Source organism: Trichoderma breve (assembly GCF_028502605.1).
Source record: "Trichoderma breve strain T069 chromosome 7 map unlocalized scaffold00008, whole genome shotgun sequence".
Lineage (NCBI taxonomy): Eukaryota > Fungi > Ascomycota > Sordariomycetes > Hypocreales > Hypocreaceae > Trichoderma > Trichoderma breve.
Genome location: NW_026611594.1, coordinates 449,172 through 461,777, shown reverse-complemented (window position 1 = coordinate 461,777; position 12,606 = coordinate 449,172). Strand labels below are relative to the sequence as shown.

Here is a 12,606-nt window from a genome sequence, read left to right as displayed (position 1 = left end):
TTTGACACGAGTGTAGCTATACATGCGCATGTATTGGAACATGACATCTACATGATACACCTTGGAGTAGCTTCACCACAGGCACCATCCATCTACCCAACAACATCATCTGTCCGCTCGCTCTCCTTGTTTCATCACTTGTGGAAATATCAAAATAATATGTCATAATTCATTAGGATAATAAGAAAATGAAAGAGAAATCATCCTTCTTCTCCCCTACAAAAAAGTCTACTTGAGAAGCAACAAGTGGTGGTTCACCAAGGCCAGCAAAACCAAAAACGCAAAGAGTAACATTTTCGCCCACCATGTCAGCACTCTCCCACAAAGCCCAACAAGCGTCTCCTGATTTCCGCAGCGAGCCTTCCAGGGCCCATGCCATCATGAGAGCATCCGGATAGACCGGCATAAACCCGTCTGAAGGGGCCTCCCTTTCACAAACATGGGAAACCCGCGCAACAACTAACAGAATACGCACATCGGATATCTCGCATCAGCTTCGTGGCCTGCTTCGGGGAGCCGGGCAGTGCTTACGGACGGGTTTTCGGTACCGGTCAGCTTTTTATGCCCCGTTTGGTTGAGAGAACAGGCGGCAGTCTCGGGATCGTTGCGCTTGCAGCCAATCAAGCTGAAAACTTGATATGAAAATCAAAAAGTGCCGTGGATTTACGTCTATTCTATTTATTAGAGTGACACTGCTTTTTACAAACTCACATTCAACACATCGGAAACTACGTGTACCATCCTCCCCCTCGTCCATCACAGCCCTACCAAAAACGCCCCGCAGCATGACATCCAACATAAACTCGTATAAACCACCATGTTTCCCCAGATCGCACTAAAAAACAACAAAACACCCACGATGTTCCCCCCCTAAAAACTTCCGCCCTGGTCCTCACAGCAACACAGTGCAAGGCGCTAAGCAAGGGGTGCGCAGAAAAAAAAAAAGCGTAGTCGCACGACAAGTAAAAAGGGAACGATGGGAAGAAAAGCGCAAGGCGAAATCTATGCTCTAATGCTTTAGTCTTTCCTGGCAAGGGAGGGGGGGCGGTTTGTGCTGGTGTGTTCCCACCGCGGCCGCCGCCTTTTGCGTGCCGAACCCGCTGTCACATCCATTTCTTGTTTTTTTCTTTTCCCTTTTTTTGCCCCCTTGGCTGGGTTGTAGGCGTGGGTGGATTTTGTGCTAATGCTAGGCTCTTGTTGGTGAGGTGAGGCTATCGAGAGGAGGGAGGGTGTGTGCGTCTTGGGTTTTGGCTGCGATGCCACTCTTATTCAGAGGGAAGACGTGAATTCGTATTCAATCTCTGTGTAACTGGCACGTAGAAAGAGGACTCAGTTGCTCTGTTCATTATGAGCATCATCTAATTACCAAGCCGAGATCAGCCCTCCATGAAGAGGCTTATACTCCAACTTACGGCTTATACAAATAGCATCCGGCAGTTTACATCATCGCCCTTCTTATCATCACGCTTCGCCCCTCCCTCCAGTTCTTTAGAATACTTGTAGCCCTTTTCTAGAAACCATCCTTTTAGTTGTTTTTTTTATTTTTCGAAATCATACACCCACTAAAAGCAAACCATGCAACCCAACCCAGGCGATCCAACAAAGCCGTCCAAAACCCGTCCTAAAGCACTCTAAACCACGGGCCCAGCCTTATGCAAGTCGTCTTGACCAACGGCCGCTTTGCTTGATTCTGCTAGCTATCTTCAACGGTGTTACTAATCCATCTACATCATTGAGACTTGGTCCTATTGTAATCTATATCACATACATCTACGCAAGTATAAATCAAGCCGTAAGCGCTCTTCAACGCCAATCTCACCAAACCCACCTGATATAAGAACGAAAACCCCAGCCTCATTACTTCATCACACCGTACTCAGTACAAAAACCATCTTCTACAAACACAGCACAAAAAAGAAAAACCTCCATCTTCATTAGTGCCACTATCCATCTCACCAACAAGCCGGGCCCTTCAACCGGTCCTCCCGCCAAAACCCGCCCACACACACACACCCTTTCGTCACGTCACAGGTACACAAAAACCGAACCAATTTAGACCAGAAAAAAAATCGCCCAAGACTAAATTAAATACATCGTCCATAAGTCCAACCAAAATAAAAGACGAAACTTATGCCGCGCCCCGAACAAAACGTTAAAAACAGGGCCTTGCGTTTCCCCTATTTTTTGGTCTCTTGGTCTGCACACGCCCCCTTTTAGTGTGAAGCTTTGTTTTTTCGTCCCTTTTGGTACCTAGAAGCAGATATAGAGGGACGAACGAGGTTCCCATCTTCGCGTCGTCCCGCAAGCCCTTCCCGCGGTAGATCTCGCCAAGACTTTTCTAGAAGCCGATGGGCTCTTTTTGATCTTATCTAGTACATTCCTGCTGCGTATCTGAATCTTTTTCTTTCGACGATTTGTCTCATCGATCGAATTTCTTTCATTCCTGCAAAAAAAAATGTCTAGCATCTTCTACATCAGCTGCCCATATTCCCTCGCGTTACACTAACAAATCCGCAGAAGCCAGCATCGAATATTCTAGCGCTCTTCCCCTCTTCACACTGGGAACGTAAAAAAAAAAGAGAGATCCGGTATATAATTAGAACCCCCAAGCATGCAGCATCCCGATGTGTAGCACAAGAAGAAAAATGTTCGTCCATCAAAACAAAATTTGAAACTTGTCTCACTCTCACGTGGCTTGCTATTTTTATTCTGCCTCCTCCCTTTTTTTTTCTTCGCCTTTGAAGCTCGGCGTTTGCCCGTGATCCCCCCCACGGGTCACGTCACAGCCTCGTTACGCCTCTTGTCGAGCATCATGAATCCTACCAACATAATGCAACGCAAACCAATTACAAAATAAATAAATAAATAAATAAATAAAAATAAGACCAAATCGCCTAAACCTCACAAAGTCCCAACCCAACCCACACACATAAAATCCCACAGTCTCACACGCAAGCACTATACCTAGTACCGCTACGCCCATCCCACCACCAAAAAAAATCAATAAATAAATACATAAAATCCGAACCCATGTCTTTGTGTAACCACATCACACGCCGTAGCCGTACCGTGCTTGTCACACCCAAGCCCAGCCTGACGGGGCCTTTTTTCTTTAAATTCTTTTTTAAATTTCGACACTAACTAGCTTTTTTGCTCTTGGCGCCGCGTCAGTCCCAACCGCATGGCACGCTGGTTTAGTGTCGATTTCTTGATGCGAGACTAAATAAGGCTTGCAACGTGCGTAGGGTCCAAGAGGCGCCGTCATGGCGGGTGGAGGGTTGCTTGGATATGTAGTTTGCTTTGGTGTTGTCACTTACACATGCATCATGATATCAATCGCCAAGATTGCATCTTGTTTATACACACAGAATATATATATGATATGATACCTATATATATATAACAAGCATCGTATCGTATCGTTATCCTCAACTCTCGACACACATATTATACCAGTAATGACTGTTTAGGTGGTTGCTGCTATCGTATACACTTCTCTCTCGACGGACAAAAAAAAATGAGTAAAGAAAAGAAAAGACGTTACAAAAAAAGCGTTACACAAATCGTTCTTTCGCCGCAATGTCTTTACGAAAAAGGGCGTAAAATAGTTTCCATTCTTTCCGGATTCCGTTTTTTTTTTCTCCTTCATTTTCCTTCCAAATGTTTTCCAAAGCCCTCCACCCCCTGGGTTGCTTGCTTGCTTGCTTGCATCAAGTCTGCCGCCGCAGGGCCCAAGAGTCACAGCCAGTTCGCGTCTTTTACGACACACAGCCCCATTTCCAGCGCTCTGAGCGTTCCCTTCACTTGACAAAAGTCGTATCGCGTTTTTCGCCTTGCGGCGATACAGAAGCAGCTTCTTTTCCTCAAGAACCAGCCACCGGGAAAACCCCCTGGTGCTTCACCCGCCGTGGTTTCAGTACTCCGTATCCTCTGCGCCGAACCGCCCCTGAAAATTGCATCACGCCATGAAAGAGCCGACCATCCCCGGAGTGCCTCTGCCAATGCAACCCCCCCAGTAACCGTAGACCAATGCCCTCCCAAATGCGGGAGTGCGAAAGAGCCGAAGAAAATATTGAAAACACACAAAAAAGGAAATTTGTTCGAACATGGGTAGAAAAGGGAACAAAAAAGAAAAAGAAAAGAAAACCACCTCAAACAGCGCAAATCAAACACGGGTGCCGCCTTAATTAAAATGCTGGCCGGCAAAGTACCCAAACCCCGAGAGGTACACCCTGAAATTCGGGCAACATCCCACAGAGATATTATTTCCTCCAGAGGCTGAGTTTTTTACAATCCAGCCTCTTTCATCCTGCCGCCGGGGTGAAACAGAAAAAAGAAAAATCATTATGTCCAACGCGTGAAGAGGGGAGGGGTATTTGCGACCAGCAAAAGTCAATATGTGCCCAGATCAATGGTGGCACCACAGCTCACCCAAGTCATTATTCTAGTGGCTAGGGGGAGGTGCTCCATTTGCTGCGTGATAATTAGCATGAGGGGTGGATTTTCATTCATGTTGCAACTCTGGTCGACGACGTACATTGGCTATACATGTTCTGCTGGCTGGGCTGAGCATAGGGAGAGTGAGGCTGGTAGTTGGAGTACATGTGGCTGGCTCCATATTCCGGCATGGGCTGTTGTCCAACGTTGCCAGAAGGGGGAGCAGGATACTGGTTGGGCTGGTATCCTATCGGAGGAAGCTGGACAGGTCTCGTGGGGTATCCAGCGGAAGACGCGCCATCGGGAGCCTGGGGGTCACCACCACCGTTTTGCGCGACATTAACCGCTGCTGCTCTCTGTCGCTCCTCCTCAGCCTTGCGCTGAGCCTCCTCCTCCTTCTTTCTCTGCTTCCACTCTTTGCGGATCTCCTTGAACTCTATATTGCATCATCTGTTAGCCGTTGTATATTCCCAGGGGCGTGTTTCGCAAACGATTGGTTTGTGTCAATTTTCTCTCGCGGCCACGTGGCTGAGCTTTCAAGTTTGACAGTTGAATAGTTGCAACTAGAGATTTGAGAGTGGGGGGGAGGCAAAGGCGAAAAAAGGTGCGAAAATCGCAACCTACCTTCGGGAGTTCGCTTTTGGCCGTGAGACTGCATGGTGACGTGCGCGTTGAGATGGTTCAGAGTGCCGTAGGCCTTCTCGCATCCATTCCAGCCGCACTTGTACATGCGCTCGATTTCCTCATAGCGTCTACGGGGGCGTTTGTGCTGCTGAGCGCCGGGGATGGGAACAAACGAGTAAACCTGTTTAGAGTAGAATTCACGTCAGTATGTGTACTTTGTGCCAGTAACAAGGCTAGTTGAACGAGAGGGGTTCTCGGGCAGACAAGGTTGTTTCTGTCTCGAGTGGAATGATTCATCTTTTCTCTCTCTCGCGTACGCGCCCACTCAATTGCAGATGCGCGCCAAGATGGATAGTTGACTCTTCCCTCTCTCGACGAAAATGACCACTTTTTCCACCCAATTTTCACTTTTTTTTCTCTCGTCCCAGTTCAAACACCTCCAACACTACATTGCACACACACGTACCTGGCTAGGTCTCTGCTGAGGAGCAGACGCTGGGGATTGAGCGTAGACGGGGTGGCCGGGAGTCAAAGGAGGAGCTCCATGCTGGCTGTAGCCGGCCCAGTCGGGTCGGGGCTGCGCATACATGCCTCCGCTCTGATGGGAGTAGCCATGAGACATGTCTGGATTCGGCGCATACGGCGAGTGCTGCCCATAAGGGTAGGTTGGACTCGGAGCCGCAATAGACGGATCTATAGGCACATCGTTGTCAGAATTGACGGGGTGGGCTTGATGGCTAGGCCCATTGTGCTGGGGCATAGACGGACTGTTCTGTTGTTGCGCCATACCTCCGCTGCTCGCGCTGCTGGAAGGATGGTATGAACGCTGGATATGATCCGCCGAGAAAGACCCTGATCGCGCCGAGGGAGGATAGACGCTGTACTCCGAGGTGGGAGTCACAGAGGTGGGATAGTCTTGTTTCCCGGGGTATTGAGCAGCAGACGCGTGTTCTGCGGACGAGCCTTCAGAATGATGGTCGCCGAAACTGCTGGAGTAGGGCGAGGGCAAACCTGACTGCGAGAACTGGGTGGCACCGCGGTCCATAAAAACACTCGAAGCAATCGACGATGGCGAAGCCCAAAGACGAGTAGAGAACTCTTTACAAGTTCTCTTTTCCTTCTTCTGGTGGTGTTTTTGCGATGGTTATCAAGCGACGTGATGTGGAAGTTGTCAAGATGACCAAAACTTCCAAGTCGCGATGTTGATGGTTTGCGCTGGCTTTGCCCAGGAACGTGCTACCGAACTCCACACAAGGTTGGCGTGGAATGAAAAAGAGACGGCGTCCAGACAAGAACTAGTTTCCAAGCACTCGCGTCTCCAAGATGGTGCAGGGGGAAGGAAGAAATAGTAGCAGCCGGAGGCAGAGTGATGAGTAGGCTCCTCTCCGGGGGGGACACTTGGTGTCGCGGTGGCGGCGCAAGCAGCAATGGCTAGTATATGTAATATCGCCGGCGGCGGCAATAGTAGCGCGGACTGGGGCGAGCGGCGTATACCGTAGCGACAAGTTGCTAAGTTGCTGTTTAAAAAATGCTCGGTTGATGGAGTTATTTGGGGTGCGTGATGCGCACTAGCTCCAGAAGTCCAGGAGTCTTGGTCCTTGGAAGCGCGGATCTTGCTGGGTCAGGGATGTCTTGCTTGCCCGCGATCAGGCAAAGTTTCGAAGGGGGGCTAAAGTAAAGCTAGGCGTCCGGTCGCACAGATTGGGGACCCAACTACTAATATAGTGTTGAACGTAGGCCGGGGATGGGTGAGTACCAAGGTTCCAAGAGAGTCTAGCGTCTGACTCGAGCAAGGACCATGGGGCGTGTGGTTTTCTGGCTGAGAATCGCTCCGTCGTTTGAGTTGATAGAGAGACACGGGGCGCGACGCAGAAGCTGGACTGGGCTGGGCTTGACTGGCTGAATATTGAGGCGCTTAGTTCTAGAAACAAGAGATGTGGCGGGGCGAGGTTTGGTGTCTGGCTTTCTGGGAGGGGAAGAAACTCTCTTGTCAGTTTATGACGGCGACGAGTTTTTTGCAGGGCAAGTTGGTGCGGGACGAAGAATTTTATACGGGACCACGCACGAGAGAGAGAAAAAAAAAATGAAATGCATTGGGGTGCCTGCTGGCTGGGGAAAGATGAGCAGGCCTTGCAGAGGGTACAGCACGGGTGGAGGTACAGGTACAGGTACGGGCACAGGTACAGGTACATTGGCGCAATGGCTGGGGAGGAAAGAGTGGGACTCACGAGAGCGTCAGGGTTTATTTTATTTTGGAGCGCGACCAAAGCGAGAAACCCAGCGCTGTGGGAGCCAGACAGAATGCAGAGGCAGCACAGTATCGTTCCAGCGGAGGTACGATCCGATAGCAAGGAGAGTACAGTACTGTAGAGTCTGACCCAGTGCCAGTGCCAGTGACGCTGAGGGGGAGGGGGTGTGGCAATCGGGTTATTTCCGTCGTAGCGCGAGCGAGTTCTGCGCTTGGAGGAGAGATTCCGGCACTTCAAAGTCTGGACGAGAGACGGGCTCTTGTTGTGGTGCCAATTGCCTGCGCGTTCCTGGAGCTTGAGAGGCGCGTTGCAGGCACTCAATCAGTCAATCAATCAATCAATTCCCTTGCCTGACGACTGGGGGGGTCCGGCGTTTGTTGGTGCAGGATCACGGTGAGGAGTGCATAGGAAGAGAGAGAAAAAAGAAAATTAATAAAAAAAAAATTCGATGGGGGTGGGCGGGTGACACTCAGTGCATGTACTCCGTACCCCCAGAGTGGACGCCAACTCAAAGGCAAAAAAGAAAAACACATGTCCTCGTACCTGTACGCAGCGAATGAGGTTCCAAATACCCTCCCTGTCCTTGCAGAGGGCGAACCTATTGCGTCGGCTTTTCCCCTCCCAGTTCAAGTTCAACCCCAGCTGGGCTCAGTCAAATGCCTGCGGAAACTGTGGCGGCAGAGGAGGCGCTCTATCGGACACGACAGATGTGGCAAAGCTGAAGTCCTGCAACGTGTACTCGTACACTGAGTAATCCAAATCAAATCGTCGAATCGAATCGTATCATACGGTATCGCGTCCCGGATGTCGTCGAGTCGAGTCGAGTCAACGTTCGAGTCTTCAGCACCATAACTTCGCCCCTCTCCAGTGTGCGACGTCGCCCGTGCCTCGTACTAGTCGAGATACCAAGCAAACCAAACGCGATTCCCAGCTACCGGGGTCGTTTCGGTGGGTGCCCAGATACTGCTACTCTGTGTTTGTACAAGCACGCTCCCAGCAAGCGGGACAGCTGAAAGCCTGGAGATGATTCGAAGCCAGCCGCAGTGGAATGCGCGCGTACCCTTGCCCCGACAAAGTGGGCGGTCTCGTACAAGCCGTACGTACGAGCACAGTGCGCGTTTCCGTGACCGCACGCAGAGAGTACTCAAGCAACGGGTATACTTGCACATACGAGCATCTTGTGGTCCTCGCACTCGCGGAGCGCAACAGATCTGCGCCTTTTTCCCATCAATGGATCGTTTTTCCCTCTCTTGTTTTTTCTTCCTTTTGCCCTCTCCTCCTCTCAGAGCAATAATGGCCAATCACAGGCCCCCGACCAATGGAGACTTAGCATTGGCTGGTCCAGGATGTCACCAATGGAGCTTCTGCTGTCGTTGGGGGGGGTGGGCTGAAGGGGGCTTCAAGGGCCCATCCCCATGTCAGGCCGGAGGTAGTGCCATTAACGGCCAACGCTTGATTGCCTGACAGCACCGCGTATGTATGTACAAGAACGGGCAGACGAAGAGGCGGCGCACCGTACAGATACAGAACCGACATAGCACGGGCCAAAGGGCCGCAAACGGAGATAATTGCGTTTGATGGGCGGCCATCCATCGCGGCCGCCGAGAGGGAAAAAGAGCAAAATAAAAAGAATGGCTTGGCTTGTTCCCAATGCGTTTCCGCACATCAGTGTCTGTCTGTCTGTCTGTCTGTCTGTTCCATCAAATCTGACTGACCTGTGGCCCCAGACCCAGAGGAGACAAGACAAGAGTCGAGAGCCCCGAGTACCGTAATCAAGGCCCCAGCGGCTAAGCAGCCCAGAGCAATGGTTCCAGTGTGGCGCTAGCGAGAATGTCGCACGCGAGCCGCGGCCCACGCTGGCCAGTCCGCAGCACAAGTACATGTACGAGACGGTATGGGCACGATATTCTCCGCAGAAACAGTCCATCTTTCGTCCCACGCAGCCGCTTGTGTAACAGTGCTAAGGGCGTTCGATAGCCGGGCCATCTGGTCTGGAGTCGGCACCAAGTATCTGCAAAGCTGGGCTGGGCCTGCTGTTGCGGCCGACCATGTGGATGTTCGTTTGATGGCATTCTGATCTTGTCAACTCGCGAATATTGCCTACTAGCAGGTTCCGGGTCTACGGGCAGGTCGGTGCTGTACCGGTACGAGCAACCAAAGGCAGCTGTACCCGGTACAAGCTCGCTCTGTCGACGGCAGCGAAGCGGTATATGCCGTATGAGTACATACAAGAGTCAGGATGAGAATATCAAGGTATAGTAGAGACGGCACGGCATCTGCGCCTCCATGGCCCCTTGATGGTCGTTGCGGCACGGCACCCTCGACGCTCTTGATGCCTGCACATCGTCACCATCATCATCGTCGTCATATCGTCAAGCCAGCCTGTCTCCCCCCAGCTCCGTACATGCCTGTCCTGTAGAGATAGATTCAATGCTTGGAGATCAGCCCGTGGCCCCAGCGTCTGCCCTGGATCGTCCGCTAGTTTTGCAAAGCGCTACTCCCACAAGCCGTGAACCGCTCCTAGTGCTCGACCGTCTCAACTGAGGCTGGCATCGGCTCTGGACCGGTCAGGGTCAGCACTGTCGACGGCCGTTCTGGGCGCTGCCAGGGGTCCCAGCAATCTCTGCCGCAGCAGGCGACAGCTATATTGATGCATGGAGCGCCATCCTAGGGCCTAGGGGGGAGAGGAGATGCCCTGGCACTAGCAGGAGATGCTATCTCGAGCTTCTACTTACAGCGTGACTCTACTCGGAATAGCTAGTACCCGGGCCAACAACATGGAACCCAGGGCCCTGTTACTGGGCTGATAGACTGTCAACTGTCCATGGCCCATCTCCAGCTTTCTGTCATTTTCCATGGCCATGTGCACCTCAGATGGCAAAGAGGGGAGTGGGAATTGCATGTGCGAGTAATGAACGATCCCGATGACCGAGCCAATGCCTTTGTCCTGCCTGATCCATTACGTAGCCACCTGTTGCCAAGTCATGTCATTCGTTCATATTGTAAAAGAGTCCAGAGCCTGTCAGCTGTTATGATAGGTCGCTAAATGCAGGCACCGCTCACGACTCTTAATCAAGGTACTCGTAGTCGACGCCCTCTAATAATAAACATCATGGACGAGTACAGTAAGAGCACCAGCAATGGTAAAGAGTGATGCGTGCCACTTTGCGGCCAAGGAGAGGTGCATAAATGACGGGGCTGAGGGTTTTATTTTGAAAATACCACACATCACACATCATGCACATCAAATGTTACAGAGGTCAAGGATCGCAGGCATGTTGGATTTGCAATGTACCTGTACAGAACATGGAAGTAAGAGCAGGTGCTTCCTACGGAGTGCGCTCCGAGCAAAGGCGGTGCACGTGTACATGTGCAGACATGCGATACTCTGTGCTGCACGAGGTACATGTACATTTCCGGGTGCTCAATTATCCCCCTCCGTTGTCGGTGCGCAGATCCAACTCTCGTCTCTCTCTTCTCTCTTCCTTGCCCGCAGCTTCCCACTTCCACCCACGCATAAAATTGAGGTCCTCGACGGCAACGTTATGATGCGATGGGTTGCAGGGCCTGGACTGCAGTTGCATGAGGATTGCATCGCCTTCTCCACTCCTGCGTTCTACATGCGGATAAATGGCTATTGGTCTCCGCTCCATGACAGCCATCCAACCTTGAATCATGCTCTCTCGCCAGGGTCGTCGGTACAGATACAAGCAAACAAGAAACAGCCCCCGGAGCAGATGTGCCACTCCGGGCTACTGCTCCGTATTACTAGCTGTACGCCGTGCCGGTCGAATCCTGCTGTCCTGCGCTGTGATGTGATGGATGTCATGGACACAAGAAGCGAGTGCCAACCACCATCTATCTGCTGATTGATATGCGACACCGTTCTTTCAGCCGCCCGCATTTCCCGGGGGGGCACGGGCGACCGAGCATGAGCATGAGCATGCCATGGCAGAACCGAAGAATACGAAGCCTGGACATGTTCTCTGTGTCTGCTTCTGTGTCCGAGCTGGGCGTCTTGAAGGTTCGGTGCAGCCTGTGCCACTGTGCCGTGCTGTGTATTGCCCAACCTGAGACATACATGCAGAAATACCAAGGTATCCAGAGGCAGGCAGGCAGGCATGTATCATGTTGTATCTTTCGAATCCATCTTCCTCTTGGCTGTTCTATCTTGTTCTCTCTCTTGCTCCCCCCTTCATCTCCCTCCCGCGTCTCCTGTCTGTCTCGTATGATTCGGAGGCAACAGGCATTCTCTGCATACCATTGCATTTCAATGTTCAAGCCACGGCGCACACCACCATGTCGAGGTCGCTTGTTGGGCTGCCATCATGCACAATCCCTTCAGCCGCTGACTCATGTTTCTTGCTGCTTGCATCGCATCTCAGCCGCAGAGCACAAAGTTGTGTCAGCGTTGCTTGGTGTCGATTTGTCTCTTTTTTTCCCCAACCATGACCATCGCTGCCATGTCTTGTTTGCCTAACTAACGCCGTCCTCAGCCTTGGGAGGCGTTAACAGATCAAATCGACCCGAATCCTCGGGAGAGACTAAAATGGCCCCTCAGGCCATCTATACCCCGAATCGGCACGGTCGCGCTGTTTCGTTGGTCAAGCTTCCAAGGGCCAAATCATGGCCTGTCTGCCGGCGTCAGAACGATGCTCCAGCTAACGTCCATGCTTCTCTGAGTTTGTCCTAGTGAAAGAAAAGAAGCAGAGCAAAAACAGTGGCCTCGGGGCTTTGTCCACAAAGCATAAATATGCTTGTAGGTGCCGCAGACGCAATGACCCCCGCCCATCAGGGAGAGTATTTTATCTTATTTTTATTTGAATTTTTTTTTATAAAATTTTACAAGGCAGCGGTGGTTATCTAAGCGAGTGCAATCCAAAAGACGCCATGTACAACCGCATTTGGAGAGGGGGGGCAACATATCAAACAGGCCTTCTCCGACTGCTTGCAGATTCTCGTCAATGCTACTCTGTGCACTGTGTCCAACCGCGTGTTAGCTCGGACTTGGCAGCTCTTTCAATTCACCGACTCAGTTGCCGAGGTGAACCTGGAGACGCAGCTCTGTGGTCGACTCTGGGCTCACCGCAATATCACTTGTGTTGTCGTTGGCTTCTCGAACTGCGACGTTCCCCCTCCCTTTCGAGGCAGCTCTTGTCACACACGGCTGAACTGAAGCCCCTCTTGAGGGTCCACGTGTGATGGCTGAGCTTTGTGTTCCCCTCGAACCTGCAATGCGACAAGGGCGTAGCCTCACGTGGTAGATCCACTGATTGGCAGGGTATGTCGATGATGA

General features: G+C 51.4%; 1 protein-coding gene across 1 annotated transcript; it reads right to left on the bottom strand.

Moving 5' to 3' along the window:
* Positions 1 to 4,444: 4,444 nt before the first annotated feature.
* T069G_11252 (uncharacterized protein) lies at positions 4,445 to 6,106 on the bottom strand (the record flags this gene model as incomplete). Its single annotated transcript, XM_056178457.1, has 8 exons — positions 4,445 to 4,473; positions 4,538 to 4,684; positions 4,736 to 4,873; positions 5,062 to 5,242; positions 5,528 to 5,754; positions 5,851 to 5,867; positions 5,913 to 6,012; positions 6,073 to 6,106. The coding sequence occupies 8 exons, from the start codon at positions 6,104 to 6,106 to the stop codon at positions 4,445 to 4,447; spliced, it is 873 nt and encodes a 290-aa protein (XP_056023331.1).
* Positions 6,107 to 12,606: the final 6,500 nt, after the last annotated feature.